Here is a 27,530-nt window from a genome sequence, read left to right as displayed (position 1 = left end):
AAATGTGACGAAGCCTGAATATTGACACATGAAAACTGATCAGTTTCTTCCTCCTTCTCTTGGCAGGAAAAGGAGATCAGGATACTATCACATCTAAAAGTTTCCACTCAGCTCCATGTGAATCATCGTATGAAGGGAATTCTTGTATAGTTAACTGACACACCTGTAAACCAATTCATTCTCATCTCTCAGCAAAAGGCAAAGCAAGAACCATTTTGTAAAATAAAGCTGTATTTTTTCATATAGAGAATCAACAGTATTAAAACATATGCTGCTATATACTTGTACGATGTGTAAAAACTATTGATGTGATTGTCCAATGTATATGTGTAAACTATTCTCACATTTTTATTAAAGCATAAAATACCATTAAATGCCTTTTCACCTCATTCTTTTCTCTTCACAGCAAGGTTTTGAACATTAAAGTCATCTTTCTGTTGTGTTTGCTGCATTCAAATACGAATTTAAATCTTTCTTATTGTCATATTTGGTTTAACCCACTTCACTGTTCCAGTAACACTCACATAAATTTATGAGAATATGCAATTTAAAACAAAAAAAACAATCATCCAGCTGCTTTGAGGCAAAATTATTAAACTCAAAACACAACAGCACAAAGTTTCTGTAACTCATCTTCATTTATTAAATCCACCTTGGTGAAAACGTAACATACAAAGAAAAGTTCAGGGGTTTGTCAGGAGCAAAAATCAGTTTCTCATATAAAACAGAGTTAAAAGTGGTCATTTGGGTTTTAATCATATTTCAGCCAGTTGTTCAGACAGTCAGTACAGACACTGAATTGACAGACTTAATGTCACCAACATGAGCGGAATAAATTATCTCCCGATGAGGAAAAGAAGACCTGATCTGTTATTGTACATTAAATGAGATGGAATTTCTTAAGCATGTACAGAGGGGAGGGGGTGGGGGCTGGGGGGGACAGCGGTGTCGTGGTTTATACAATGACGGGGGTGGCGTGTGTTGATGGTCGGTAGGAACTTAAGATCTCAATGATTCCACTTTCGTAATCAGCGTTTGTAGGTTAGCGCCAGAGAATTCATCCACCTGAAAAAAAAAAAAAAAAAAAAAAACATCATCACAGAAACATGATTATACCTTTATAGTCATGAGAGAAAAGTGATTACTATGTGATTGATTCTTACAATATGGCTGGATAATCATATACAAATAAAAACATTTAAAAAATTTCACGACGCCTAAAGCTTACCTTCTGTCCATTCTTGTAAAAGTGGAATGTGGGCATGCAGTTAATCCCGCAGTGTGAACTCACATCCTGAAAAAGAGCAAAGGGAACAACAATCAGATGGACTCGAGTTGTAACCGTAGTAAGACCCTTAACTGAGGACTGGTCATGCTGACGAGAGTTGGAGATAATGTGAAAAAAGGTGAATATTAAAAAAAACAAACAACAACAACAAAAAAATATACACTCAAGCCAGAAAATGATCTCAAGTACGCAGTAGAGTAACTTCAGCGTTTTACATGTGAGCATATTTGAATCCTGCCAGACTTGTTTCACACTGGTGAAGTCATCCAGATACTGGACGGAAAACAGGAAACTACTGGGAGTTGTTGGATGAGCAGGACACCTGAGCCTCTCCCTCCATCCTCACCGCCTTGTGTTTCCCACAAGACCGAACTAAATAATTGATAAGTTTCTGTTTTGTACAGAAATGTAAACCAACCTACAAGTTTTATTTGTTTAAACATAAATACACAAATATTACTGACTGTATAGTGACAGTTACAGCAGCTTTAAATGGTTTACCAAATTATCTAGAAAACGTTGCTGTATAAAACCTGACCAGGTTTGGAACGCTGACTGATGTCAAAACACCCATTCAAGGTTTTGTGCAGAAAAATTCTCCAGATAACTCTAAAAACATGTTTCTTGAGCTGCCTGATCCAACTTATCTAAACTTACATGGGTCAAAATCCTTTACAAGAAGATTGTGAGCAATGTGCCTTCTTCATTTACACACTTATGAATTACAGCACTTTCAATTCAAGTTGCTTTTTTCCACTGTTTTCCTCACAGATTGTTCTGTGTGAGCAGGACTCAACAGTGGAAGAATCAATGAGTATCAAAGGTTCATGTTGACAGCTGCACAGATCAGATATTACCTGGAGTTTGGCCAAAAGCCAACTTACCCTACATATGTAAACAAAGCTGTTATGTCTCTTTGTGTGTTTGAGGGTTTACCACATGTGGTTACAATAAACCAATATGAATACGAATCATTCTACCAAAAGCTCTTTAACAAATGCTGTTAATGTGTAACGGTAGCACGGTTTGTTCTCGTTTCACTACGTCGTAGCACTGAGGCAGAAAAATGTTGCACTTGGGTCACATGAGCCCGCTGTGTGTTCCACATGGCCTGGTGAAATGGATTTCATAAATAGTCCACATTGCTTTGAGTATTAATGATTATGGCCGCCCCCTTCGACATAAGCTAAAAATATAAGAGTGGTTTCCTATACGAGATGTGAAACATACAGAACTGACTTTTTGACCTCTGATATTTAGGCCGAAGAAAACTGACCAATAGATTTACAGATAAATTGTTTTTACCTCAGCTTCGTCCACGTCCACCTTCAGGAAGATCACGTTCTTGTTCTCAGGTTTTTCTGACAGTTTCTGCAAGACAGTGGATCAGTGAGCATTAAAGAGATACAAAGACAAAGGATGTACATGATAGTGAGTGTACATATATTTAGATGCATTCCTGATTTAAAATGTTACAAAAAAGGAGAAAATTTACATTATCTGCACTTGATGTACTAGAGACGTTTAACAAAGACTGCAACTAGAGAAAATAAACTTACTCTCTCATATCTGCAGACTTATGAAAGTGAGCAGGACTGTCTCTAAAAAGTTTTTCTTGGCTTAAACTGAGTCCAGTTTAGAAAGGATTACTTTGTGCCCACAATCCAGTCTCAGGTTTTTCTCTGTTCTTAATGTTTTCCCTCCCTTCATAGAAACACATGCCATGGATAAAAGATGGTCTTTCTTTGCTCATGTAACAGTGTTCCTTTTTCTAACCAATTTAAAAAAAAAAAAAAAAAAAATCCTTCAACTATGAGTTTGAAAAGTCAATTATCCACTTACCACAAATTCTGGTCCAATCTGTTTACAGGGGCCACACCACGTGGCTGTGAAGTCCACCACAACCAGCTTGTCTCCAGCTTCCTTCAAGATGTTGTTGAAGTCATCCTACAGAAAATTAAAAAAAAAAAAAAAAAAAAAAAAAAAACAAGAAACAGATAATGTCAGTAGCTTGATTTTGATCTTGTAGTGACAGGATTATCCAACCTGAACTCGGTAATAGCAGCTTATAATTGCTTCTGGCAGTTTTGTCTCATGATGATAATTATCTGCAGTTATGGCTGCAGTCACTGCAAATTAAAACATGTTCTTCATTGTATCTGAAAGCAGTAAAATACTTTCAGTGTGTTTAAGGGGGAAAAAAAGCTTCAGTACAGTTCAGTATTATACAACTACACCATATCATTCACACAGGCTTCAAACAAAAGCAGCCAATTTATATAATTCTAAATTTTAGGTAATTTTCTCTATATTGTAATTCAAACACTGCTGCTTTTGTTTGCTCTGTATATGAGACACAGAGCGCGCCTGTGCCTCCTGAAAGAGGAGTCCCTACTCTTTCTCTTTACTTTTTTTTGGGTTGGATTTTTCCATCATGGACCTAATGCCGCGTTCAAGTCGCATCAGAGGTATTGTAGTTAAACTGATTTTTCTGAAAGCTCCCATATATACATACTTTGTCACTTAATAAGGAGGTGCCTAAAAGGCAAGCAGATATGCATCAGCCGTTCACTGTAATTAAACCCAAATGTACTGTATATTAATTGTAATTTTGTAAATGCAGTCTTTTTAAAACCCTCACACAAGCAACTCAGTTATCATACAACCTTCTTCAGATGACGCTTGCAAACCCATTTTTATAGACTTGCTTTCATGTGATGTCATTTTACTGTCTTTTAAACCTTTTTTTTTTTCTTTCTCTGCTGTGTTTTTACGTCTTTTTGAGGATTACTGCTTTAATTTTGTCTGCCAAAGCACTTTGAAAGCTCTTAAGGTGCTATATAAATGAAGTTGTTGTTATTACTAATAACATGGAAGTCTTTCCCCCTTTTCTACCACCCATCAAGTCCATGTACCGTGAACGCAGCATAAGCATAGAGGATGTCGGTTGATCTAAAACGTCACACATGTTAAGAGGTAATTAGATCAATACATAACGATAATAATATTGATAAATAATGTATGCATATCCGTAAAACTGCATAATTCCGTAACATTTCATTCATAAACTACCCGACGTGTTACTCGACTTGTTTTCCAGTTAATCATACCTGTGTTTTACCAGAGTAAAACTGAGTATTACGAAGTGTTTTATAGTATAAAAATATTGACGTTACATTCCTATCCGGTCCCCCCACCCACCGATCCTGAAACATCCAGCGGCCCGGGAAAGGCCTGCTCTGGCCCGCTGTAAGTCCAACATGATGCAGCGGTGCTGGCGTTAGCTACAAGTTGTTTTCACCCTTAACACACAATACAGCCACATTCACAACTAATAATGCGTTAATATTATGAAGTATCGAGGCATCCAGTCCAACAAGCATTTCTTCAGCAAGCTACCCGCCGAGCTACAAAAGATAGCAATGTCCAGATTCCGCACACATGGTGAGGTAGGCTGACGGACAACCGGGCGCGTTAAGCGGACCTGAAGCTTCACTCTTGAGTATTATCTCAAGATTATCGTGAGCTAATTTTGTGCAAGTGTCCGTCTAAGTGAACAAGATAGAAAACACTGGAAAACAAAGCCCTAGTGTGGAGAATGAGTCACGAGAGGAGAGAACGAGCGCTTAACCTAGCTACAACCGGCCGTTGGCAGCAGGACGGCGCCAACCGTTAACACGCTAAAAACATCTACTAACTGACAACAATGGCGGCTTCTAAAAAACGGTAGACGATGAAAGCAGCTAAATAAACAAGTTACAACTTACGAGACTTTCCACTTCGCGAACCATGGTGACTGCTGAAGAAGATGTGCTTCACTGTGGACGACGCGCGGCGGGTATTGGGAATGCCCTTTTTTTCAGAAGCCACGCTGCATTTTATTACGGCCTGTCAAGCTCAACAAAATTATAGCGGAAGTTATTGTGTTGTGCTTCTAAAATACAAAAACTCATTTCACTTTTGGGACAAGTGATGAGGGACAAAAATTCACAGTCCTCCTTCTGTGCAAAAAAATGTATTTGAAACTTTATCTGAAGCTACTATGAAGCTTCAGCCGTCCAAATGAGTCAAATCAAGTAGATATCTTTAAATGTTACAGTCTTTTTAGTGCTAAAGTCCCTCTTTTGTTACTATACTTCCACCACAGCTCAATAGGGAAACACAAAGAGGGAATTTGATGCTAAAAAGACTGTAAATGTGGCAGAAATGTGGCACTTGAAATGACTAACTCAGACTATTGAAGCCTCATATGAGCTTCTGATATACTTTTAAATGCATTTTTGCACAAAATTATTGCATGGACACACTGTGGATTTTGTCCCCCCATCACGTACAATGAAAGCACATTTGAAGGGGATCTTTTAATAGCCAGAATGAACAGGAGGAATTATTACAGTGAGGAAAACATCTTTCAGTGTTCATATGGACACCTGTTTTAATACAGACGTGAAAAATTGTGAACGCGTCCTTTAAGTATTTCAGCGTTCCACAATACGGACGCTTATTTTGAAGGGTGTCCCGGAAGTTATGTCAGCCATTTTTTCATACAGCAACCAAACTAAATGTTGCACCAATATAACATTGTAAATGTATGTTTTCCTGTCAAGTTCTCTACAGTTTTACATATTTTTGAAATCGTTTGGATCGATCAGCTGTCAATTTAGAGATGAGGCTTAGCTTATATTTGCACCAAAAATACTGACCATACAGTACCCATATGAGATCTAACGGATTATTACTATATTTTATGACCAATTTGTTATTAATTAGTTTATCTATGTCATATATAGTGTTTTTTAATCATTAACCGCAGGGAAAGAGATAAAACTAATTCAAGTCACAATGACTTGACAAATTCTGGGTTTACCGTAAATGACGGAGAAAGCGCAGCTCAACGTCAATTACGTGACTTGTCGTCATTACGTCACCAGCGTAGTTTTTTCAGTTTTCCTCACAGTTTGATCACTTTGTTGTTTTATCTATTTTCAAACATCTATTCTGCTCTGATGGCCCTTAACTTATAGATTTAACGTATATGTTTCATGGGCATGTTTTGACATTTTTCAACAAAATTAGATCATTTTATGTTGCATTTACATCCAGTTGAATTTATAAAATTTATCATGTAATCTGACTTAGTCTTTTTATTCTTATACATTTCAAGAATCAAATTTCCTGATACTAAATTTAAGGATTACTTAGTTCTCAACAGTAAATCTTGGCCACTTTGGTGTAGAAGCATTAACATTTGCATACTAGACAAAAATCCTGAAATAGTGCCACTGTGGCCCAGATGGGGTGCCCTGCCCTCCTAAAACCCCAAACCAGCAGATGACACGTGTCTAAGCCTTCCCTGCACTTGATATACACTCGAAAGTAAAAGCTTAAATATTCACATAGACCTGTAATTATTTTACATCCAAATTATGTCCCTCTGAGACTGGTAAAATGGTTTAATTCCCAGACTCACAAATATGAAGTAGTACTGAAAAGGCTGTACTTGTTGTTCATTTTCTTAATTTGGGGGAATTTGTTTGTTTGTTTGTTACTTGAGCATCAAGCTATTATGGCCTCTGCTCAACAGCACCATATGGCATTTAAAAAAAACAACAAACATCAAATTTCTGTAAGTTACACAGACTCTTACACTTCCACAGTGGTTGAACCTTGTGCTGTTCTACTGTACTACTACCAGCTTCCTCTGTAACCACTGAATTGATGCTCTCAGCATCACCAAAACCATATGAAATTCAGATCAGTCTAAAAATACGGTCTATTTCCTGATCAAACAAAAAGCTCCACTTGGCTGCGGGAGGCTAAGCGCCTGCTCTATTATCTGGTCTCCACTCAATAAAGGACTGAAAGGAGCACGCATCTTCAATAGGTTTTTTTCTCTTTTCCTCAGGCCTCAAGTGCAGGACATGTATATACCAGATTAATGCTGTAAAGACACTCAGTCTGCAGTATGAAGTCCAAACCAAGTGAAAGACATTAAACAAGATTGTAAGACAAGAAAAAAAAACTTTATTACCCATACAAAAGCTCCCACTAAATACAAGTACCATGAATAATTGTGTTACTGTTACAGTTACAGTTAATAATGTATGAAAGTATCAGCAGCAGAGCTGCACCTCCCATCCAGATACTCACTGGCATAACAGTCTTTTGTCATCCTAGTAGTTATTTTTTCTTTCCTTCTTTCTTACTAAAACTGCCTTGCTATGTCTCCCAAAAATGTACACAAGTTTTTTTTCTTTTTTAAGAAAATTGTCAATTGTATTTTGTCTTCATTTTTAAAATGTATTTGAGATAAAAATGTGCCTGACCTTGAATGAAAATCCATCAAACCTAGCAGAATAGGTTAGTTTCACACAAACCATACAGATCATCTAAATTTTCTAAATTTTGATAGAATGAATGGTTTCCTAAACTAATGGTAAACGGTGTTATTACATTTTTGCACTTCATGACTAAATTGCTGGAGCCTGGTCACCTTATTGCTGCTTGTAGCTACAATTTGTGACTACAAGGTCACACTAATAAGCTACATGGGCATCATCTTGGTTAGTTGTAGGTATCTATTGTCCTTCATGTATAAAATCTGTGATAATGTAGCGGTTATTAATAATACTGATCGCTTTTAATTCATGCTGTGTTCCACATCAGACTGCGATGATAGCCTTGCCGATGTTTTCTCCCTTCAGCATCCCCATAAAACCAGCCGGCATGTTTTCAAAGCCTTTTGTGATGTGCTCCCGACACTGCAGTTTGCCCTGCAGATGCAACCAAAAAAACAAAGAAATGACTTTGAACATAAAGAACACAGGAAACATCCATGACTAAAGCCCTAATAGGGTTTTAATCTTAAGCAAAAACATGGACAATAATTTAGACATCCAACATGATGACAAATTGTGTTTTCCGTCACTAACCTCTTTCAACCATCCAATCAGCCTCTTGAGGGACTGAGGGTGTTTATGCTCCCACCTGCTCTGCATGAAACCCTCCATCTTCAGCTGCTTAAAGATCATGGTCAGGTGGGGGTACGGGCCTGAGAGAGCAAGATGGTCGAAGAAAAAGATCAAGTAACTTTCAAGGATATTTCAAGCAAGCCATTTCTGTTAAGGTAAGAGTCTGTTTGTGTATGTCTTCTAGCAAGTTGGTAACACAATGTCGCCCTCTAGTGAAAAACACATAAAATTACAACCATGGGAAGTGAGAGGGTGAATAACTTCTCTACACTCAGTCTTAAGTTTATTCTTTTAACAAGCAGGTATCAAGTTAAAGCAGAATGATTTGCTTCCTTTTAAGAGACAAAACTGAATGAAAGAAGGAAGCTACATACCAGTTTGGGGTGTGGTGTCATTGTACGTAGAAATACTTCCACAAACGGCTATTCTTCCAAAGTTCTTCATCTGTTGTAAGGCAACACTCGAGAAAGGGCCTCCCACCTGCAATCAAAGTGTCAGTTAAACCAATTTTGAAAAGTATTTTAAAAAGAGTTTTAAATATTTACCTCACACTGGTTTAAATGGTCAATTACCCATTTTTGCCAAAGGGAAATATGAAAAACTAAAAACAGAGCACAAGTAAGAGCTAACAACCAAACAAAGACACTTTCCAAGCTTGGAACTACACCACTACCACTTACATTTTCAAAGTAGCAGTCGTATCCCTCTGGAGAAGCCTTCTTTAGCGCCTCCTCCAGGGAACCGACAGTTTTGTAGTTGAAGGCCTCATCGAAGCCCAGCTCTTTGAGGTAAGCCACCTTTGCATCGGACCCTGCTGAACCCACCACCTTACAGCCTTTGATCTTGGCAATCTGGCCCACCACAGAGCCCACTGCTCCTGCTGCCGCATTTACCAGCAGGGTTTCACCTGCCTGGAGTCCCAGGACTTCCTCTATTCCATACAGAGCTGTCAGTCTGGGGAGTAAAAGAGAATCAAATCCAACTTTGAAAAGTTGAAAACTACAAGGATGTGTGTTTTAACTCCAGTCCCACAGGGCAGCCTCTTTGACCTTCTTAATATAAACTCTTTGTAACTGCTTCCAGAGCGCTAATCAGTGCTTATTAGGTGATTTCAACCCACGAGCAAGACAAAACATCTGGAGCCTTATCTGTTTATTTTGTCAAAGGAAGACAACACTGAGCTGTTCTGCTAAGCTGCCAATACAACTATTCTTTACCTATTCCTGGTCTGAAACATTTACAGGAAGCAGCAACACAACCCTGAACAGAGGTTGACTCTATTGTTTGTCTTTACATAGATAATAGTTCACACATGGGAGTAGCCAAGGCGTACCAAGGCGTGTTCTACTTTTGACTACCAAGTAGGGTTTACACCACTGCTATTTAGCACTCGTAGCTGACTTCCTGTATCTTCTAAAGTTGCTATGTTTGCAGTTTTGCATCTCTGATTATTACTTGGTGAACCACATTTTTTTAAATCAGATTGCAGCAAATTTGCCATCTGTTTTGTGCTGATTATTCAGTTCAGGCAGATTCACATCCATCCAATTCTTGTAAATGCTGAAACGACCAGTCACATTACTTTGTTTATGAGAAAATACGTTTTTAATCCTGGAATCTAGCTGCTGAATATAACTCCTCTGCCTTTTATGACTACCCATACAGGCAACGCAACATCTGCCTTACCCCGGCATGCCGATAGTGCCCAGAGCCAGGGACAACGAGACATCTTGAGGCCAGTCAGGCATGATGGGAATGAGGTCTTTTCCATCACAGACTGTGTGTGTTCTCCAGCCACAACGACCAACAACATGGCTTCCCACGGGAAATGCTGGGTTCTTACTTTGGATCACTCTGCAGAAAACAAAACAACATGACCGAAAAAAGGTATTTTGTCACACAAAAGCATTTGACACTGATGATCATGCTATGCTCCTACAGAGGCTATGGGATATTAGTTTTGATTATATATCCTGTAAAGGGTTTCAGGAATAAATATCTCATAGACAGCAATGTGTGATCTAGGGAAATGATCATGTATTTTTACCACTTTCGAAGGGGGTTCCACAAGGTTCAATACTGGGTCCTATCTTGTTCACAATTTATATTAACAATATTACATCCTTTATAACAAACTGTAATGTCATCTTTATGCCGATGATACAGTTCTGTATTGCTTTGCTGATGCTGCACCCTCAGCCACTGAAATCCTACAACAAGCCTCTGACTTATGGCAAGATACAATATTTAACGTGAAAATAGTTCTGAATTCAAACAAGACTAAATATATTCTATTCGCTAGAGCAAGAGATATTGTGGAGAATAGTTTGCATATTACTACCCAAATGGACAGTATATTAGTAGTAGTATTGAGAGGGTCTTAGAGTATAAATATCTTATATCAAACTTTTAAATTTCACAATGACACACTTGTCAACAAGCTGAGACTAAAAATTGGATATTTGTACAGAAACAAAGCTAATTTTCCTATGTTCAGTAGAAAGTGGATAATTGAGGCTGTCTTCTAGTCTGTTTTGGATTATAGTGATGTTATCTATAGACATGCCTCTGCCTCCACTCTTACACCCCTAGATTCAGTTCATCACTCCACCCCTAAGATTTATTACTGGTGAGTTATTCCACACTCAGGGGTTAAAGTTCTCAGGCACCATGCCTGAATTCGGGAATAGAGCAGTTTTAAATTCATATAATACTGAGTTCAATACATTGTACACATTTCCTCCTGGACAACTTTTCAGGCTCACAAATCTTTTCTTGCTTTAATCCCTGTGCACATCACTGTCTCTTGTATGAAAAGGTTGGGTGGACATCTGTAACAGTAACACATGACAGGGATTGGGTCCTATTTCTTTATAAAGCCTTAATGGCAACTTGCCATCATATATCACTTCCTTATTGAACTGGTCCTTTAGTTTATTTAACTTGTTCAGGTGATTGGTTAATGCTCAAGGTCCTGCATGCAAACACTGAATTTGGGAAAACTGCTTTCAGTTTCTGTGCTGCACACACCTGGAACACTTTGCAACACACATTGAAACGTGACACAATTGTACCTATAGGTCCATTTAAAACCATGATTACAGACTACTACGCTCTTGAATGTAACTTTTTAATCAGCGTTGGTCGTGTTCTGTTATTGTTTGTTTGTTTTCTCATTTGTTGTTTTTTTGTGTAATTATTCTGTTTTGTACACTGGACATTATTGTAAATGAGGGCATGTCCTCAATGATCTTTGAGCTTAAATAAAGGTTGAATGAATGAATGAATGAACCAATGAATGAAATAAAAAAAAAGTGATAGTCTCAGGCTTTGGGGTTCATCAGCATCTCTCACCTATTGCAAATTCAGTCCATGGAGTCACTGAGCTACTTCAGAGTTTGCTACTACTGCTGGCTAAAACCATATGTAGAACAGCAAACACTCACAACACAAGATTCTTACTCCTAAGTTTGTATTTATGTTCTTTAGATTTGTTATGGTCTCCTGGACAACTGAATGATCTCAAACCATGCGGTAGATGAGTTTGGTTCACCACAAAGTAAAGAAAATACAAACATGTGGGCTTGAAAAAGAAGTTTGATGTTCTTAGGAAAGTTTGGTCACCGAGTAATTTGTTCTGCATGTTTATCAGCAAAAAACTTTCTGGCTGAAACATTTGCGTCTGAACTGTCGGCCAAAAACATTTAGATTGTTTTCACTCTTGAGACATTGTGAATCAAAGGCTGAGGTAATTAACTGCAGGTGCGGGCCTAGTTCTGTTTCAGTAAACATCCGGCATGCGCAGTACATCATGACATATAAAAGACATTTCTGTGTGTGTATGTGTTTGTGTTCCTTACTTGGCCACTTGAGTTCCAATCATCACATCTCCTTCTTTCATGCGAACAGAACTGAACGGCCTAGTGAAACAAACAGTGCATTACAATACGTTTAATATGTATTTTTGGTGTTTCCTGTAATAATTCAGAATATTTTTCAGATGCATGATCTTCCTTTTTACCCACCTCATGTACGGGTCAACGCTGAGAAACACTGCTTCCAAAAGTACCTCTGAAACACAAAGAGACATCAGCAAGTACAATTAAACGACAGGTTTTCCTCGTCTGTATGTGACTAAGTCAAGTAAATACTGACTCATTCATAAGTGCTTGTGGTGTTTAATGTTTAACACTAAATGAAGACAAACAAATAGCATGTCCACCTCTCGTCTTACCTCCGTCTTTGGGCTCAGGGAGCTCCTCCACCTTCAGCTCAAAGTTGCTATCCTTTGGGAAGCCATCAAAGTATTTGGTCAGGATCCATGACTTTGCTTGAACCATGATTTCTTTGTTGTCTGGGGCAGCTGTGAGAGACGGAGCAGTCTTTTGATATCAAATTCATAGAAACATACAACAATGCCTTGCCCAGTACTGTGCAAAATATGAGACATGTTAGTAATGATGTCATTTCAAGGGAAAGTTAAACACTGAGTAGTCACAATGATAACCCTGTTACAGTGAATGTAAAACAGTAATTTAAGTGGAATGTATTACACAATATGCCCGCACACGCACACGCGTACACATGCATTTAAAAACATGAAGAAGCAAGTCGAGTGTCTTTTCAGACTGTATAGCTTAACCACATCAATGAGCAGACGTCTGGTTTCTGCAAAACAATGCAAGGATACTGTTCCTATTCCGGTTACAATAAGACGGAGTACATTAGTAGAATGCAATAATATTGAATCAACTACCAGTAAGATAACACAGGTTAATGTTTAATTTAGATAAAAGCTAGATTAAAGATAGAAGATCAAAAGTGATAAGTGAACCACCTGCTGTGGACTACCAGTCTGACTTATGTTTTGCTGATGCCTCTTCCCTTAAAATAGCACATAATCTTGCTCATTTTAGCATGTTATCACACATTCAGCCCGATCAGCTTTATACATATGACTTACCAGTTGTCGTTCACAGAGAAATGGCAGAAGTTGTGATCTCACTGTGAGGAGAGAAGAAGCTTGTGGTAGCGTGATGAAGCGTGGGAGGAGAGGGAGGCGGGAGACAAGCTTCGATCACTAAATCTGATTGGTCGAATCATTTGGCGCAACCCTCAGCGTATGACGCAGGACGTCACGTTGTTCTTAACTGCCGACGTAATGTCCGTTTGGAAAGTTTGGCGGGCCGCTAACCGGCAAAAAAATCACTCTAATTCAAGTGGCAGTTTACTAGTTTGGGTGTTATTGGTAAGATAATAACACTGAATGCCTTACCTTGGACACAGCTGACAAGGTTTATTGTAGTCAGGAGTTAAGGTGGGCCAGAACGATCCGGAACGGCGGAAGTTAAGGCAGCAGAAGCAGTGATTCAGAGTTTAGGACTAACTTCGCTGAAAACTTCAGCCAAAATATGAGATATTCGTGTCTTTTTCTGTTTGTGGTGACTGAAACTCGCAAGACTTTTCTTTGTTCGAGCTGATATTCATCTGCTGGCCTTCAGTAAGTTTGTTCCTGACATGTATTCAGCTGTTTCTCCGCTGTGGTACCGGGTGAACTTTAAGAGACAGTGTTGTCATTGTCATAACGTCACGTTGTTGACAATCTCTCCACGTGATAGCATTGGTAATATTAATTGGAAATGACAACAACGAACAACAAATGACCGTAATGCTATGTCTTCTGTATTTGTGACTGACAGTAAACCACAGTAGCATTATTGTCTCTGATGTGGTCAGATAGATAAACTGATTCAGATAAACAACGCCAGCTTTGTCAGATAAACAGGAAACACGGCTGTGCACGATGTTTTCTTGGTAAAAGAAGTCACAGACAGCAGGATGAAGTAGCTGCAGTTGGAGCTACAGAAACACCAGATACCTGCTCAGCCTTCTCATCATCACCTCTGACCCTCAGCAGTGGCCTTCACTCAGGCCTCTAATCCTCCAGGTCTGATGGCTCCAGGATGAGGATAGCACACTGGGTGAGTACATAGTTTCAGTTCAGGACCGTGTTTTTTCCACAGCTGATCTGTATCGATGAGTGCAAGTAATCTCATTTGGTTGTGCATATTTTCTTTACAGTCACCAGAGACACAGCCTGATCTGAACCGAAAGGTTCTCTGTCATCGCAGCAAATGGATACACCTATAACTCTGTGACATCATTAGGAGATCTGGATCAATGGACCTTACACTGCTTTTCAAGTAAATATGCACTTGTGTGCATTTCATAGTGCAGTGTTGTTTTGTATGAGTTGTTTTTAGTTAAATAATGTTTATTTTGCTTGTCTGTGTTTTCTCTTGTCTGTCAGCAGTGCGGACCGTAAAAGAGGATTCTCTGAAATTAACAATATAATAATGCAAATACGGACACAACTACAAATCAACAAGTTCTCAGTGCTGATTTTCAGTTCTTTGGTTGGGCCCCCTTTGGACCAGTGGGATCCAGAAAAAATACATCTAGAAATGTGTGCTGAAAAGAAGGTCAGCTGATCACAAAGAAAACAAGTCCACTGGAGCTCACAGTACAAATCAATTTGGGAGTTATTTTGAGGTGAGTCATTTTTCGCAGCTGCACCGCTACACCAGATCTTAGGGTTCCCCCTCCTGCCAAATCCCATTTTAACCCCTGACTGTAGCTAATATTAACCTTAATTAGCCATAGTAGGGGATCTGTTTGCATGCTAAATAGAGGAGGGGACACATATACAATATTATGTTAGGGTGCTCATACATTCACCAGATGACAGAAGACAGTATTTTTTAAGTCTGTCTTAAAACAATAGTCAGGTGCCCAAATGAACATTGCAACAGTTTTTTCTTGCTGTAATCATTCCTCCTGTTCATTAGAAGATCCCTTCAAAATCTGCAGTCCTCCTTCTGTGCAAAAATGTATTTAAAAGTTTATCTGATGCTAATATTTAGCTTCAAATGAGTCCAATAAAGTAGATAACTTTTAATTTTACAGTTTTTTTGTGCCAAAGTCCCTCTTTTTGTGACTATACTTCGGCTGCAGCTCAACAGGGAAACACTGTCTGAGGAAACACAAAGCAGCAATAATTTCAAAAAAGATCCTCTGGGCTCCACTCAATAAAGGATTGAAAGGAGCACGCATCTTTAATAGGATTTCTCTCTTTTCCTCAGGCCTCAAGTGCAGGACATGTATATACCAGATTAATGCTGTGAAGACACTCAGTCTTTTCTTTTTTTAGGAAATTGTCAATTGTATTTTGTCTTCATTTTTAAAATGTATTTGAGACAAAAATGTGCCTGACCTTGAATGAAAATCCATCAGACCCAGCAGAATAGTTCAGTTTCACACAAACCATACAGATCATCTCAATTTTCTAAATTTTGATAGAATGAATGGTTTCCTAAACTAATGGTAAACAGTGTTATTACATTTTTGCACTTCATGACTAAATTGCTGGAGCCTGGTCACCTTATTGCTGCTTGTAGCTACAATTTGTGATTACAAGGTCACACTAATAAGCTACATGGACATCATCTTGGTTAGTTGTAGGTATCTATTGTCCTTCATGTATAAAATCTGTGATAATGTAGCGGTTATTAATAATACTGATCGCTTTTAATTCATCCTGTGTTCCACATCAGACTGCGATGATAGCCTTGCCGATGTTTTCTCCCTTCAGCATCCCCATAAAACCAGCCGGCATGTTTTCAAAGCCTTTTGTGATGTGCTCCCGACACTGCAGTTTGCCCTGCAGATGCAACCAAAAAAACAAAGAAATGACTTTGAACATAAAGAACACAGGAAACATCCATGACTAAAGCCCTACTAGGGTTTTAATCTTAAGCTAAAACATGGACAATAATTTAGACATCCAACATAATGACAAATTGTGTTTTCCGTCACTAACCTCTTTCAACCATCCAATCAGCCTCTTGAGGGATTCAGGGTGTTTATGCTCCCACCTGCTCTGCAAGAAACCCTCCATCTTCAGCTGCTTAAAGATCATGGTCGGGTGGGGGTACGGGCCTGAGAGAGCAAGATGGTCGAAGAAAAAGATCAAGTAACTTTCAAGGATATTTCAAGCAAGCCATTTCTGTTAAGGCAAGAGCCAGTTTGTGTATCTCTTCTAGCAAGTTAGTAACACAATGTTGCCCTCTAGTGAAAAACACATAAAATTACAAACATGGGACGTTGTGAAAGGGTGAATAACTTCTCTATACTCAGTCTTAAAGCTGGAGTGCGGGACTTTTGTCTCCCCCTTCTGGCAGTGAGAGTAAAGGAGGGGCACTTGGCTGTGATTGCCTGACAAGGCATGCAGGATGTTCTAATGTGCACCCCGAATGACAGGCACACAGAGAGGGCCAGTAAAAATGGATATATTTTGACCGTCCACTGGCCCAAAAACATATTTCTCTGATGACCCACTGGGATCTGTCCCACTATGCCAGTACACCACTTGCCTTAACCTACAGTTGCAGCTGTAAAATGGTGGATAAATTGTTTTGAGCGTCACACAAATCCTGCAAAATGACTCGTTTCAATATCAGAATTTGATCCATTCAGTCCGATAACATTTAGAAAGCCTAGAAGAGCTGTACAATTAATGGCCAGCGCAGGAATGTCACACTGGACATGAGATTTAAAAACTCCATATACTGTGAAATACAGAGATTTATCTGGCAGTGACAGGTTTAATCAGCATTGTGTGAACTTGTTTGGCAAGGGCTTGAATGTAACGGACGTTCATTTATATGCTATGTTATGTATATGTATTAAGTTCTACACTGCAGGTTTAACAGTATTCTTTTCACAAGCAGGTATCAAGTTAAAGCAGAATGATTTGCTTCCTTTTAAGAGACAAAACTGAATGAAAGAAGGAAGCTACGTACCAGTTTGGGGTGTGGTGTCATTGTACATAGAAATACTTCCACAAACGGCTATTCTTCCAAAGTTCTTCATCTGTTGTAAGGCAACACTGAAGAAAGGGCCTCCCACCTGCAATCAAAGTGTCAGTTAAACCAATTTTGAAAAGTTTTTTAAAAAGAGTTTTAAATATTTACCTCACACTGATTTAAATGGTTAATTAACCATATTTGCCAAAGGGCAGTAAAGAACACAATAACCATATAAGGGAAGAGCAAGTCAAAAATATGAAAAACTAAAAATTAAGAGCTAACAACCAAACAAAGACACTTTCCAAGCTTGGAACTACACCACCACCACTTACATTTTCAAAGTAGCAGTCGTATCCCTCTGGAGAAGCCGCCTTCAGCGTCTCCTCCAGGGAACCAATAGTTTTGTAGTTGAAGGCCTCATCGAAGCCCAGCTCTTTGAGGTATGCCACCTTTGCATCGGACCCTGCTGAACCCACCACCTTACAGCCCTTGATCTTGGCGATCTGGCCCACCACAGAGCCCACTGCTCCTGCTGCCGCATTTACCAGCAGGGTCTCACCCGCCTGGAGTCCCAGGACTTCCTCTATTCCATACAGAGCTGTCAGTCTGGGGAGAAAAAGAGAGTCAAATCTTGTCCAACTTTGAAAAGTTGAAAACTACAAGGATGTGTGTTTTAAGTGCGGTCCCACAAAGGAGCCTCTTTGACCTTCATTATATAAACTCTTTGTAATTGCTTCCAGAGCGCTAATCAGTGCTCATTAGGTGACTTCAACTCACCAGCACGACAAAATGTCTAGAGCCATATATGTTTATTTTGTCAAAGGAAGACAACACTGAGCTGTTCTGCTAAGCTGCAGGTCTTCAGAGAAATACAGACAGGTGACAAATTAAAGGGAAAACTGGTACAGGTCTGAATGCTTGACCCAAAGTGGACCCAAACCATGCCAGCAAAATGCCCCCCACAGCATAACGGAGCCACCAGATTCCCTCACTCTAGGGGTCAAGCATTCAGACCTGTACCAGCTTTCCCTTTAATTTGTCACCCTTCTGTAGCTGATACAACTATTCTCTCCCTATTCCAGGTCTGAAACATTAGCAGGAAGTGGCAACACCTTTTCCAGATTAGCGATCTTATCTCACATTTACTCAGTAGAGTTGACTCTATTCTTTGTTCTTACATAAATACCTCACACATGGGAGAAGCCCAAGCGTATCATTGTTCTACTTTTGACTACCAAGCAGCGTTTCTTACCCCACTGCTATTTAGCACTTGTAGCTGACTCCCTGTATCTCCTAAATCTGTTATGTTTGCAGTTTTGCATCTTTGACTTTTACTTGGTGAACCGGAATTTTTTCAATCAGATTGCAGTGAATTTGCCGTTTGTTTTGTCGTGATGATTTAGCTCAGGCGACTTCATGTCCATTCAGTTCTTGTAAATGCTGGAACAACCGGTCACGTTACTTTGTTTATGAGGAAATATGTTTTTACTTCTGGACTCTAGCTGTTGGATATAACTCCTCTGCCTTCTACGACTACCCATACAGGCAACGCAACATCTGCCTTACCCCGGCATGCCGATGGTGCCCAGAGCCAGGGACAACGAGACGTCTTGAGGCCAGTCAGGCATGATGGGAATGAGGTCTTTTCCATCACAGACTGTGTGTGTTCTCCAGCCACAAGATCCAACAACATGGCTTCCCACAGGAAATGCTGGGTTCTTACTTTGGATCACTCTGCAGAAAACAAAACAACATGACAGACAGAAGGTATTTGTCACACAAAAGCATTTGACACTGTTGATCATGCCATGCTCCTACAGAGGCTATGGGATATTAGTTTTGATTATATATCCTGTAAATGGTTTCAGGACTAAATATCTCATAGACAGCAATGTGTGATCTTGGGAAATGATTGTTCTGTATTTTTTCCACTGTCAAACGGGGTTCCACAAGGTTCAATACTAGGTCCTATCTTGTTCACAATTATTTTAACAATCTTACATCCTTTATAACAAATTGTAATACCCATCTTTGTGCAGATGATACAGTTCTGTATTGCTCTGCTGATACTACACCCTCAGCCACTGAAGTCCTACAAAAAACCTTTGACAAATGGCAAGATACACTTTTTTAATTTGAGAAGTTCTGCTTTCCAACAAGACTATATTAGTTATATTCAGTGTTTTTATCCCTGTGTACATTTATTTTGGATAGGAGGAGACCTCTGCGGATAATTTGGCCGGTAAAAACATCCTAAACGATGAACACTGTAGTAATCCTAAACCGGAGAAGCTGGTTGTTTAACAATGAAGACAAAAAAAACTCCCAGGATCCCACACTTTTTGTTGTTTCGATTGAGAGACCCATAGCGGCAGAAATTACATGTTGTGCGTTTAAAAAACATGATTACAAACTACTACGCTCTTGAATGTAACTGTTTTTAATCAGCATTTGGCTGTGTTCTGTTATTGTTTTTGTTTTCTCGTTAGCTGTTTTTTTGTGTGTGTGTGTAATTATTCTGTTTTGTACACTCAACATTGTAAATGAGGGCATGCCCTCAATGATCTTTGAGCTTAAATAAAGGTTGAATGAATGAATGAAATGAAACAAGTGATAGTCTCATGCTTTGGGTGTATCAGCATCTCTCACCTGTTGCAAATTCAAAAACCAATTCTAAAACCATATGTAGTACAACAAACACACAACACAAGAATCTTACTTCTAAGTTTTTATTTATGCTCTTTCGATTTTTTTATGGTCTGCACAACTGTATGATCTCAAACCATGTGGCAGATGAGTTTGATGAGTTTTGTAAAGAAAATACGAACCGGTTTAAAAGAAACAAGACGTTTGAGGTTTTTTGGAAAGTTTGGTTACTGAGTAATTTATTCTGCATGATTATCAGCCAAAAAATTGCGTCTGGACTGTCAAAAACATTTTGATTGTTTTCACCCGAGTCAACAGCAGGTGCAGGTGTGGCACATAGGATATTTACATGTATTTGCCCACTTACTTAAATGTGTTATTTTATATATAATGCATTTTATCTTGCATGTTTACAGACACCCCCCCATTCAATTTCAAACATCACCTGTGGATATACACTTTAATATTCCAAATATTAGAATATATTCAAAATATAATGGAAAATAGACTGAAAATACACTGTTCAAATGAATGATTCATGGGAAAAGGTCTAATTAAGGTAACTAATGGAAAAAGTACTGAGCAGATGAGAAAAGTACTAGATGCCAGAACGTCTGGAAGGTTATGAGAGGCAGGATGTCAAAATCTGTTGTGCAAATTCACATGGAAAAACAGGATGCTCACAAATCTGTAAATATGTTGTGTGATCAACCTACATGTATGTGACAGGATGCAGGCTGTCAAGTTTTGAGGTACACAAGAATAAGTAAGGGAGTATATTTGGAGTTAAATTTAGGGAGGCAACTTGCAGAATTAAAAGTCACTATGACCTGAGACTATCTGGCAGACGGACTGATTAGAGAGGAGTGAATCACATACACAGGATGGTTTTTTATATAATTACAGAAGAACTGTGCAGAATGTAAGAAGTCAGTGATTCTCGAGAACACTGGATTTGTTGTAGGCTTTTGGAGACTGCAACAAATCTATGGGCTGACCAGAAAACTTCACACGGCTCTTAGTAATTATTGTTCAACCTCTGATCTCTTTGTTTGAATTGTTTTACTGCTAGTGTCAGTTAAGTAAGCAGTTAAGATTATATGTAAGAAAATTTTCCAGTTTGCACTGCACTCTTCAGTTGGCAGTTAACACCTGTAACGCCACTGAGGATCAGCTGACTCACTATTGTGTTTTTCATTGATTCATTCAGGTGGGTAAATGTCTCTTAAGCATTTATACAGTTTGTCAGTGATGTAGGCTTTATATTTAGTGTACCGTTATGTATTGTAGCATGTAGTTTGTTAGTAGTATTTGCGCTAGCTTGGTATCCTCAACTGGCATTAGCTTGCCGTTTACGATGAACGGTTATTGTCAAATTACACCTGTCAAAACGTCTAAGGGAGTCAGATGTAACGTTTGTCTGAATTCACTGATATACATGTATGTGTAGGATTTGATGTTGGAGTGTTTTGTAGTTTATATTTTCTTTAATTTATTCGTTTTCTCCTAACGGTTAATAACGTTTATTTTCAGTTTCAGTTTATAACGGTTACTAGAATGTAGACGATTAGAGCCCAAACAGCTGATTAGCAGCGCTGTTTACCGTTGCCAAGGCAACCAGGAAGCGCACGGGTTGTAATACGTCACATGTAAACAAAGTGGATGAATGAGAGAGATTATATCGTTAATGTAATTGTTGTGTGACTGAAGGTAAAGGAATAAGATCATTGTTTTATAGTGGAAATGATAATAATTGTAGGTAATAGACTGATATAGAATGAGCACTTTCAATACTCTTATATAGAATTGATCATTTTTAATAGCCTACTGTTATATAACAGCCTATTTATGTTTTTGTGATTCTATTAGACTATTGGTTTTAAAAGGAAATATCTATTGAATGCATAATTGTTACTCTATTTTGAAATATTGAGATTTTGATATTATATTTGATATTATACTGTCTTACCCTGTGAGTCAGTTTGCACTCTACAGGTGTACCCAAGGCCAAGTTGTGTTTCAGTAAACATCTGGCATGCACAGTACATCATGACATATAAAAGGTGTTCCTGTGTGTGTTTGTGTTCCTTACTTGGCCACTTGTGCTCCAATCATCACATCACCTTCCTTCATCGCAACAGAACTGAACGACCTTGTGAAACAAACAGTACATTACAATACATTTAATATGTATTTTTGGCTTAACAAATAATTGTGTTATGTTAAAGACTATTCCCTGTAATAATTAAGAATATTTTTCAGATGCATGATCCTCCTTTTTACCCACCTCATGTACGGGTCAACGCTAAGAAACACTGCCTCCAAAAGCACCTCTGAAACACAAAGACACTTCAGTGTGTACACTTTCCTCATCTGTATGTGACTCCCTCAAGTAAATGCTGACTCATTCTAAAGTGCTTGGTGTTCAATGTTTTTTTTTTATTATTATTATTACCTTTTATTTAAACTCAAATCATTGAGGGCTGGCCCTCATTTACAATAATGTTCAGTATAATTACATAATAAAGATACAGGATAAGAGAAAACAATTAAGATAAGGATAAGTACAGTTAATATAGGATACAAGATGTAAAACAAATCCATTAAAACAAGTACAAACAGAGGTGGTTGGTGATTATAGATTTAAAATGTCCAAGAGTTACTTAAGTATCAGTTTTTAGGGTGCTCTGCAAAGAGTTCAGGCAGTCGGAGCATAAAAACAAAATGCAGATCTTCTAAGTTCAGTACAAACTCGAGGGACTTGGAGTGAAATTAGTCTTATTGTTCCAGGGGACCAATATATCACATGTGATATAAGATGGTAGCTTCCCAACAAGGGCCTTGTAGATAAATAAATACATATGCTTATCGCATCTCTCAGACAGAGATGACCAACTTTATCGTACAGAAGACAATGATGAAGGCTATAAACATCACCAGTAATAAACCTGAAGGCAGAATGATGAACAGAATTCAAAGGCTTAAGAGGAGAGGCAGAGGTATGCCTCTAAATCAGATCACCATAATCCAAGACAGGGGGGAAAACAGCTTTAATCTATTCCTACAGAACATGGGAAAGTTAGTTCTCTTTCTATATAAAAAAACTTTTTTTTGTTGTAATTTGTTGACAGGATTGTCTATATGAAATTTGAATGTGAATTTGTCATCTATCCATATACCCAGGTATATAAATTCTGTAACTCTCTCAGTAATGGACCCTTGTACTGTGGAGATATGAAAGTTTTTTGCTATTGTTACCTCTAGCTCTAGAGAATAACATGAACTTTTATGAGCATTTAATACAAGTTTAAGATTGTTAAGTGCAGCTTCAAGAATGTCAAAGGAAGAATGTTGCAGGTTCTCCACTGACAGCTGAGCAGAGTCTGCAATACAATACGATATTGTATCATCCATAAATGTGCATTACAGTTAGTTAATGATGAAAAATATGATTAATATAAATTGTAAAAAGAACTGAACCCAGAATTGAGCCTTGTGGAACACCCTGAACAAATAGTTTCAAAGTTCACTGACTGTCACCGATCAGATAAGGAATTCAGGAACTATGTATGTGCTCTTGAACCACAACCAACATTACTTAAAATATGTAAAAGCAAGGAATGATCAACAGTGTCAAATGCCTAAGACTTAAGAGTTTAAGACTAAATGAAGACAAACAAATAGCATGTCCACCTCTCATCTTACCTCCATCTTTGGGCTCAGGGAGCTTCTCCACCTTGAGCTCAAAGTTGCTATCCTTCGGGAAGCCATCAAAGTGTTTGGCCAGGACCCATGACTTTGCTTGGACCATGATTATTTGTTTGTTTGGGGCAGCTGTGAGAGACAGAACAGTTGTTTAATATCAAACAGATAGAAATACATGGTAGGGCAATGCCATGCCCAGTACTACAAACAAACAAAAACAAAATATGAGACATGTTAAATGTATTAACAAGTAACTAATGATGTGATTTCAAGAAGTTAAAGCTGAGTAGTCATGATGACAATCCTGTTACAGTAAATGTGAAACAGCAGTTTAAGCGGAAGCATTACACAACATGTCTGCGCGCACACACACACACACACACACACACACACACACACACACATGTACACGCGAATATAAAAATATGAAGTAAGTCGAGTTTTTTCCAGATCTTACAACTTAACCACATCGATGGGTTGACGTTTGGTTGCAATGATTTCTTTCTGCAAAACAAATGATACTGTTCCTATTCCAGTTACAAGAAGACGGTAGTAGTGCGCAATACTATAAAAAAACAACTAACAGTAAGATAACAGGTTATTGTTTAGATAAAAGCTAGATTAAAGATAGAAGCTAAAAAATGAGTGAAGTGAATCCCCTATGTTTTGCTGATGCCTCTTCCCTTAAAATAGCACATAATCATGATCATTTTAGCATGTTATCTCACATTCAGCCCGATCAGCCTCATACATATGACTTACTAGTTGTTGTTCACAGAGAATTGACAGCAGTTCTAAATTTACTGTGAGGATAGGAGAAGGTAGTGGCTGTGGGATAGAAGCGTGGGAGGAGAGAGGGGCGGGAGACAAGATTCGATAGTTAAATCTGATTGGTTTACGATTTGGCGCAGCCCTTAGCGTGTGACGGAGGACGTCACGTTGTTCTTAACTGCCGACGCAATGCCCGTTTGGAAAGTTTGGCGGGCAGCTAACCGGCCAGGACGACGTGCTAACAATATCGAGTTCCTGACCAAAACTTGTAAGAAAAGGAGTGGCAGTTTACCAGTTTGGGCTTTTCTGGTAAGATAATAATACCAAATGCTTTACTTTCGACACAGTTGACAAGAGCCACGGTAATTTGCAAGATCTGACAAGAGTACTGTAGCTAATGTTAACTTTAGTTAGCCGTTGTCAGGGATCTGTTTGCATGCTAACGTTATATAGAGGAGGGGACACGTCCAGAGTATTATGGTAGGATGCTTGTACATTCACCACATGACAGAAGATCCTGTTTGCCCAGTTTCAGTTCCCTTCTCCGCTTCAGTACATCTCATTTGTAATTAATCCATCGACAGTGAGAACTGAGGCATAACTCCTGATGAAGATTCAGAGGTGTCTGGCTTTCTTACTCCTAGTTAACCCAATGAAGATTCAACTGTATTTCGATTGTGATTTTGGTTATCATATATATAGTATATCATATAACATGGTGACATAGCGTTTAAGGATGGTTTCCCAATTTCTCAAATCTGTCTTAAAACTACAGTCAAGTGCCCAAATGAACATTGAAACAGTTTTTTCTTGCTGTAATCATCCGTCCTGTTCATACTGGCAATTAGAAAATCCCTTCATAATGCACTTGCAATGTAAGTGATGGGGGACAAAATCCAAGAAGTTTCCTTATGTGCAAAATGTATTTAAAAGTTTATCTGAAGCTAATATGAAGCCTGAATGAGTCAAATCAAGTAGATATCTTTCAACGTTACAATCATTTTTAGTGCCAAAGTCCCTCTTTTTCTTACTATACTTCCACCGCAGCTCAACAGGGAAACAATGTCCGAGGAAACACAAAGAGGGAATTTGCTGCTACAAAAACTGTAAATGTGGCAGATATCAACTTGATGACTAATACAGACTGCTGAAGCCTCATATAAGCTTCAGATTAATTTTTAAATGCATTTTTGCACTAAATGACTGTGTGGACACACTGGATTTTGGCCCCCATCACTTACATTGAAAGTGCATTTGCAGGGGATCATTTAACAACCAGTATGAGCAGAAGGAATGATTACAGCGAGGAAAACCTTTTTCACTGATAATATGGGCACCTGACTGTTGTTTTAGGACATTCTTGGAAAATTGTGAACCTGCTGTCTATTTTCTGAGTTAATTGGCCACATAATGCAAAGTGGCTGAAAGCTCCACATTAATATAATATAGCCAACAGTACATATTCATAGCAGCTTTTCTGTCATGGTTTAAGATGCATTTTTTCCTGTATTGTGGCACTATGCAGCCGTGCCATTGTGCACTTTGTGGTTCACAATGCTGTGTGTTGGGAAATGGTTCCAGTGTTTCAACATTGTGCAATTTTTAACAGCTCTTGTATCTGGAGCAAACTCTGAAAGGAGCAGGTGTAGATACAGCTTCAGACAGCTGATTAGAAAAATGGTGCAGATTAACTTGGGACATTCCTAGTCTTAGGATATCATGATTATGCTTTGCCATATCTTCTCTCACTCTGTATTTGCTTTCACCAAATCCTCCTTAATCCACATTGTGCTGCTGTGTGACTGACTTGCACATTAACAAGGGGGACACCAGGTGCTGAATCACCATGTTAGACGGGGGCCAGTTTGTGGAGGCCTTGGGCCGTCTCGGTTATCCTGATGCATCATCACTGGAGGCCTCAAAGTTTGACTGGCTGTTCGACTGTGCTCCGGAGAACCTTCACTTCTTGCGCTTTGTCTGTCGGACACTCAACCGGAGCAATGTTTTGACCATGGAGGAGGCACGTGCTTTTCGGGAGCTACGTAAATCTGGCAAACCAATTCTGGATGAAGCAGCCTTGGGCGAGGTCCTTAAAACAATTGGACCTTCAGATGGGAGCAGTGCAAACATCTTGGGGCCCTCCTCTTCTTCTTCATCATCATCTTCCATCTTTGCAGCAGAGGGGGATGTGGCCATAGAGGATTTGGAGGCAGAGCTTCAGGCGCTACGTAAAGAGAAAGAGCTGAAGCAGCGCCGTTATAACAGGTTGCAGGTTGTGGCCACATCCCGTGCAGATGTTGACCTACGACTCACTGCAGAGCTGGAGAGCGCTGCGTGTAAGCTAACAGAGGCCAATGCTTCAATTGGAGCTGAGAATGCTGACACCAACACTCTGTTACAAAACCTAACAGATGAGGTGAGCAAGCTTGCTTCATATCTCCCAGCTCAACCAGAGGCTAATAACAAAGGAAAAGGAGAACCTGTGATCCCATCAAACCCCTCTGTCTGCAAAAAGCCCACTGTCCTCCTCTCTCAGTTGTCCTTGGATCCATACCTACATCAGGAGGAGCTTAACACCAAAACACTAGCTGCCTTCACACAGAAACATTTCTTCCAGGGCATCTCTGACATCGTTGAGACTTCTTGCTCTGAGCGCTTCCAGGTCCTGGACCTCAGCTCTTGTGAAGTTGAAGAGGAAGAAGAGAATGAGCGAGACAGGAAGGGGGAAGAAAGGGAGAAGCGGGTTGTGGAGTGCAAGAGGACAGAGATGGCCAGACTTCAGTGGGCTCATATTGTGGCCCAACACCAGCTGATGCAGGCCATGTCAGAGGAAAAGAGTGTCAAGGCTGGACTGGACTGGCTCTCTGAGAAATCCTCTCATACTAAGGTAAACCAGACACACATGAAGTGGGCTAGAAAGGAATGATTAATTAAAATGGTGATTAAAGAGTAATGTATTCAATGGTAACTGCTCTGGCTTTGTCTCGCAAGCTCTTTCTTATCTATCTTGTCACTCCACCAGAGCATTTCCACGTCCTCCTCTCTTAATGTGCGCGAGGTCGTGTCCAGGAAGGAGTTGCAAGCAGTGGAGGCTGAGCTGGATGCTCTACTCCATGGACCAGTACCTGCTGCCCTTAGGGAGTCAGCCAGGCTACTTAATGTGCCAGTGGTGAGGGGAGACTTGGCTCTGCAACTGGCCAGGCAGGACTACTACACATCTAGACAGAATCAGGTTAGTCGGTGACATCATCTATTTCCCTCGCAGGGACACAATGTAATAGC

The 27,530-nt window shown here is 39.2% G+C and overlaps 5 protein-coding genes across 23 annotated transcripts in view; 2 read left to right on the top strand and 3 right to left on the bottom strand.

The window, feature by feature from the left end:
• The window catches only part of svep1 (sushi, von Willebrand factor type A, EGF and pentraxin domain containing 1), a 123,021-nt gene extending 108,325 nt beyond the window's left edge, over positions 1-14,696 (top strand). For 5 of the 8 annotated variants that reach the window (XR_006399901.1, XR_006399903.1, XR_006399904.1 and 2 more), the window contains 4 exons: positions 9,925-10,146; positions 14,081-14,240; positions 14,341-14,462; positions 14,570-14,696. Coding sequence is in view for 1 of the 8 variants with exons in the window: in XM_044340497.1 (XP_044196432.1) it covers positions 67-97 (31 nt within the window). In the remaining 7 variants the exon portion in view is untranslated. Of the gene's footprint in view, positions 1-66; positions 857-9,924; positions 10,147-14,080; positions 14,241-14,340; positions 14,463-14,569 lie in introns of those variants that run through there. The other 3 variants (XR_006399902.1, XM_044340497.1, XR_006399899.1) reach the window with 2 other exon arrangements.
• On the bottom strand, positions 620-5,185 carry txn (thioredoxin). Its single transcript, XM_044340515.1, has 5 exons — positions 5,056-5,185; positions 3,131-3,235; positions 2,594-2,659; positions 1,229-1,294; positions 620-1,065 (listed from the first exon to the last, which is right to left on the bottom strand). The coding sequence occupies exons 1-5, from the start codon at positions 5,077-5,079 to the stop codon at positions 1,000-1,002; spliced, it is 327 nt and encodes a 108-aa protein (XP_044196450.1). The 5' UTR covers positions 5,080-5,185; the 3' UTR covers positions 620-999.
• On the bottom strand, positions 7,293-13,329 carry LOC122973184 (prostaglandin reductase 1-like). Its single transcript, XM_044340513.1, has 9 exons — positions 13,223-13,329; positions 12,494-12,622; positions 12,285-12,330; positions 12,120-12,179; positions 9,946-10,113; positions 8,940-9,213; positions 8,634-8,739; positions 8,221-8,339; positions 7,293-8,061 (listed from the first exon to the last, which is right to left on the bottom strand). Exons 2-9 carry the CDS (start codon positions 12,597-12,599, stop codon positions 7,951-7,953), a joined length of 990 nt encoding a protein of 329 aa, XP_044196448.1. The 5' UTR covers positions 12,600-12,622; positions 13,223-13,329; the 3' UTR covers positions 7,293-7,950.
• A 635-nt stretch (positions 14,697-15,331) lies between the features above and the next one.
• LOC122973183 (prostaglandin reductase 1-like) lies at positions 15,332-24,354 on the bottom strand. Of its 3 annotated transcripts, none has more exons than XR_006399906.1 (9): positions 23,478-23,606; positions 22,060-22,105; positions 21,865-21,924; positions 18,693-18,860; positions 17,459-17,732; positions 17,121-17,226; positions 16,139-16,257; positions 15,630-15,979; positions 15,332-15,598 (listed from the first exon to the last, which is right to left on the bottom strand). XR_006399906.1 is itself a non-coding variant. In XM_044340512.1 (9 exons), exons 2-9 carry the CDS (start codon positions 23,581-23,583, stop codon positions 15,869-15,871), a joined length of 990 nt encoding a protein of 329 aa, XP_044196447.1. In that variant the 5' UTR covers positions 23,584-23,606; positions 24,282-24,354; the 3' UTR covers positions 15,332-15,868. The 3 variants fall into 3 exon arrangements, 2 of the variants coding, with proteins under 2 accessions (XP_044196447.1, XP_044196446.1); XM_044340512.1 differs by adding an exon at positions 24,282-24,354 and having other exon boundaries at positions 15,332-15,979; XM_044340511.1 differs by adding an exon at positions 24,240-24,319 and having other exon boundaries at positions 15,332-15,979.
• A 70-nt stretch (positions 24,355-24,424) lies between these two features.
• Positions 24,425-27,530, top strand: part of LOC122973179 (DNA polymerase nu-like) — a 65,724-nt gene continuing 62,618 nt past the window's right edge. For 7 of the 10 annotated variants that reach the window (XR_006399905.1, XM_044340501.1, XM_044340500.1 and 4 more), the window contains exon 1: positions 24,427-24,557. Coding sequence is in view for 2 of the 10 variants with exons in the window: in XM_044340505.1 (XP_044196440.1) it covers positions 26,095-27,135; positions 27,271-27,480 (1,251 nt within the window). In the remaining 8 variants the exon portion in view is untranslated. Of the gene's footprint in view, positions 24,558-26,070; positions 27,136-27,270; positions 27,481-27,530 lie in introns of all 10 variants that reach the window. The other 3 variants (XM_044340505.1, XM_044340506.1, XM_044340507.1) reach the window with 3 other exon arrangements.

Source organism: Thunnus albacares, chromosome 22 (assembly GCF_914725855.1).
Source record: "Thunnus albacares chromosome 22, fThuAlb1.1, whole genome shotgun sequence".
Taxonomy (NCBI): domain Eukaryota; kingdom Metazoa; phylum Chordata; class Actinopteri; order Scombriformes; family Scombridae; genus Thunnus; species Thunnus albacares.
This window is presented reverse-complemented; position numbering and strand designations above follow the sequence as displayed.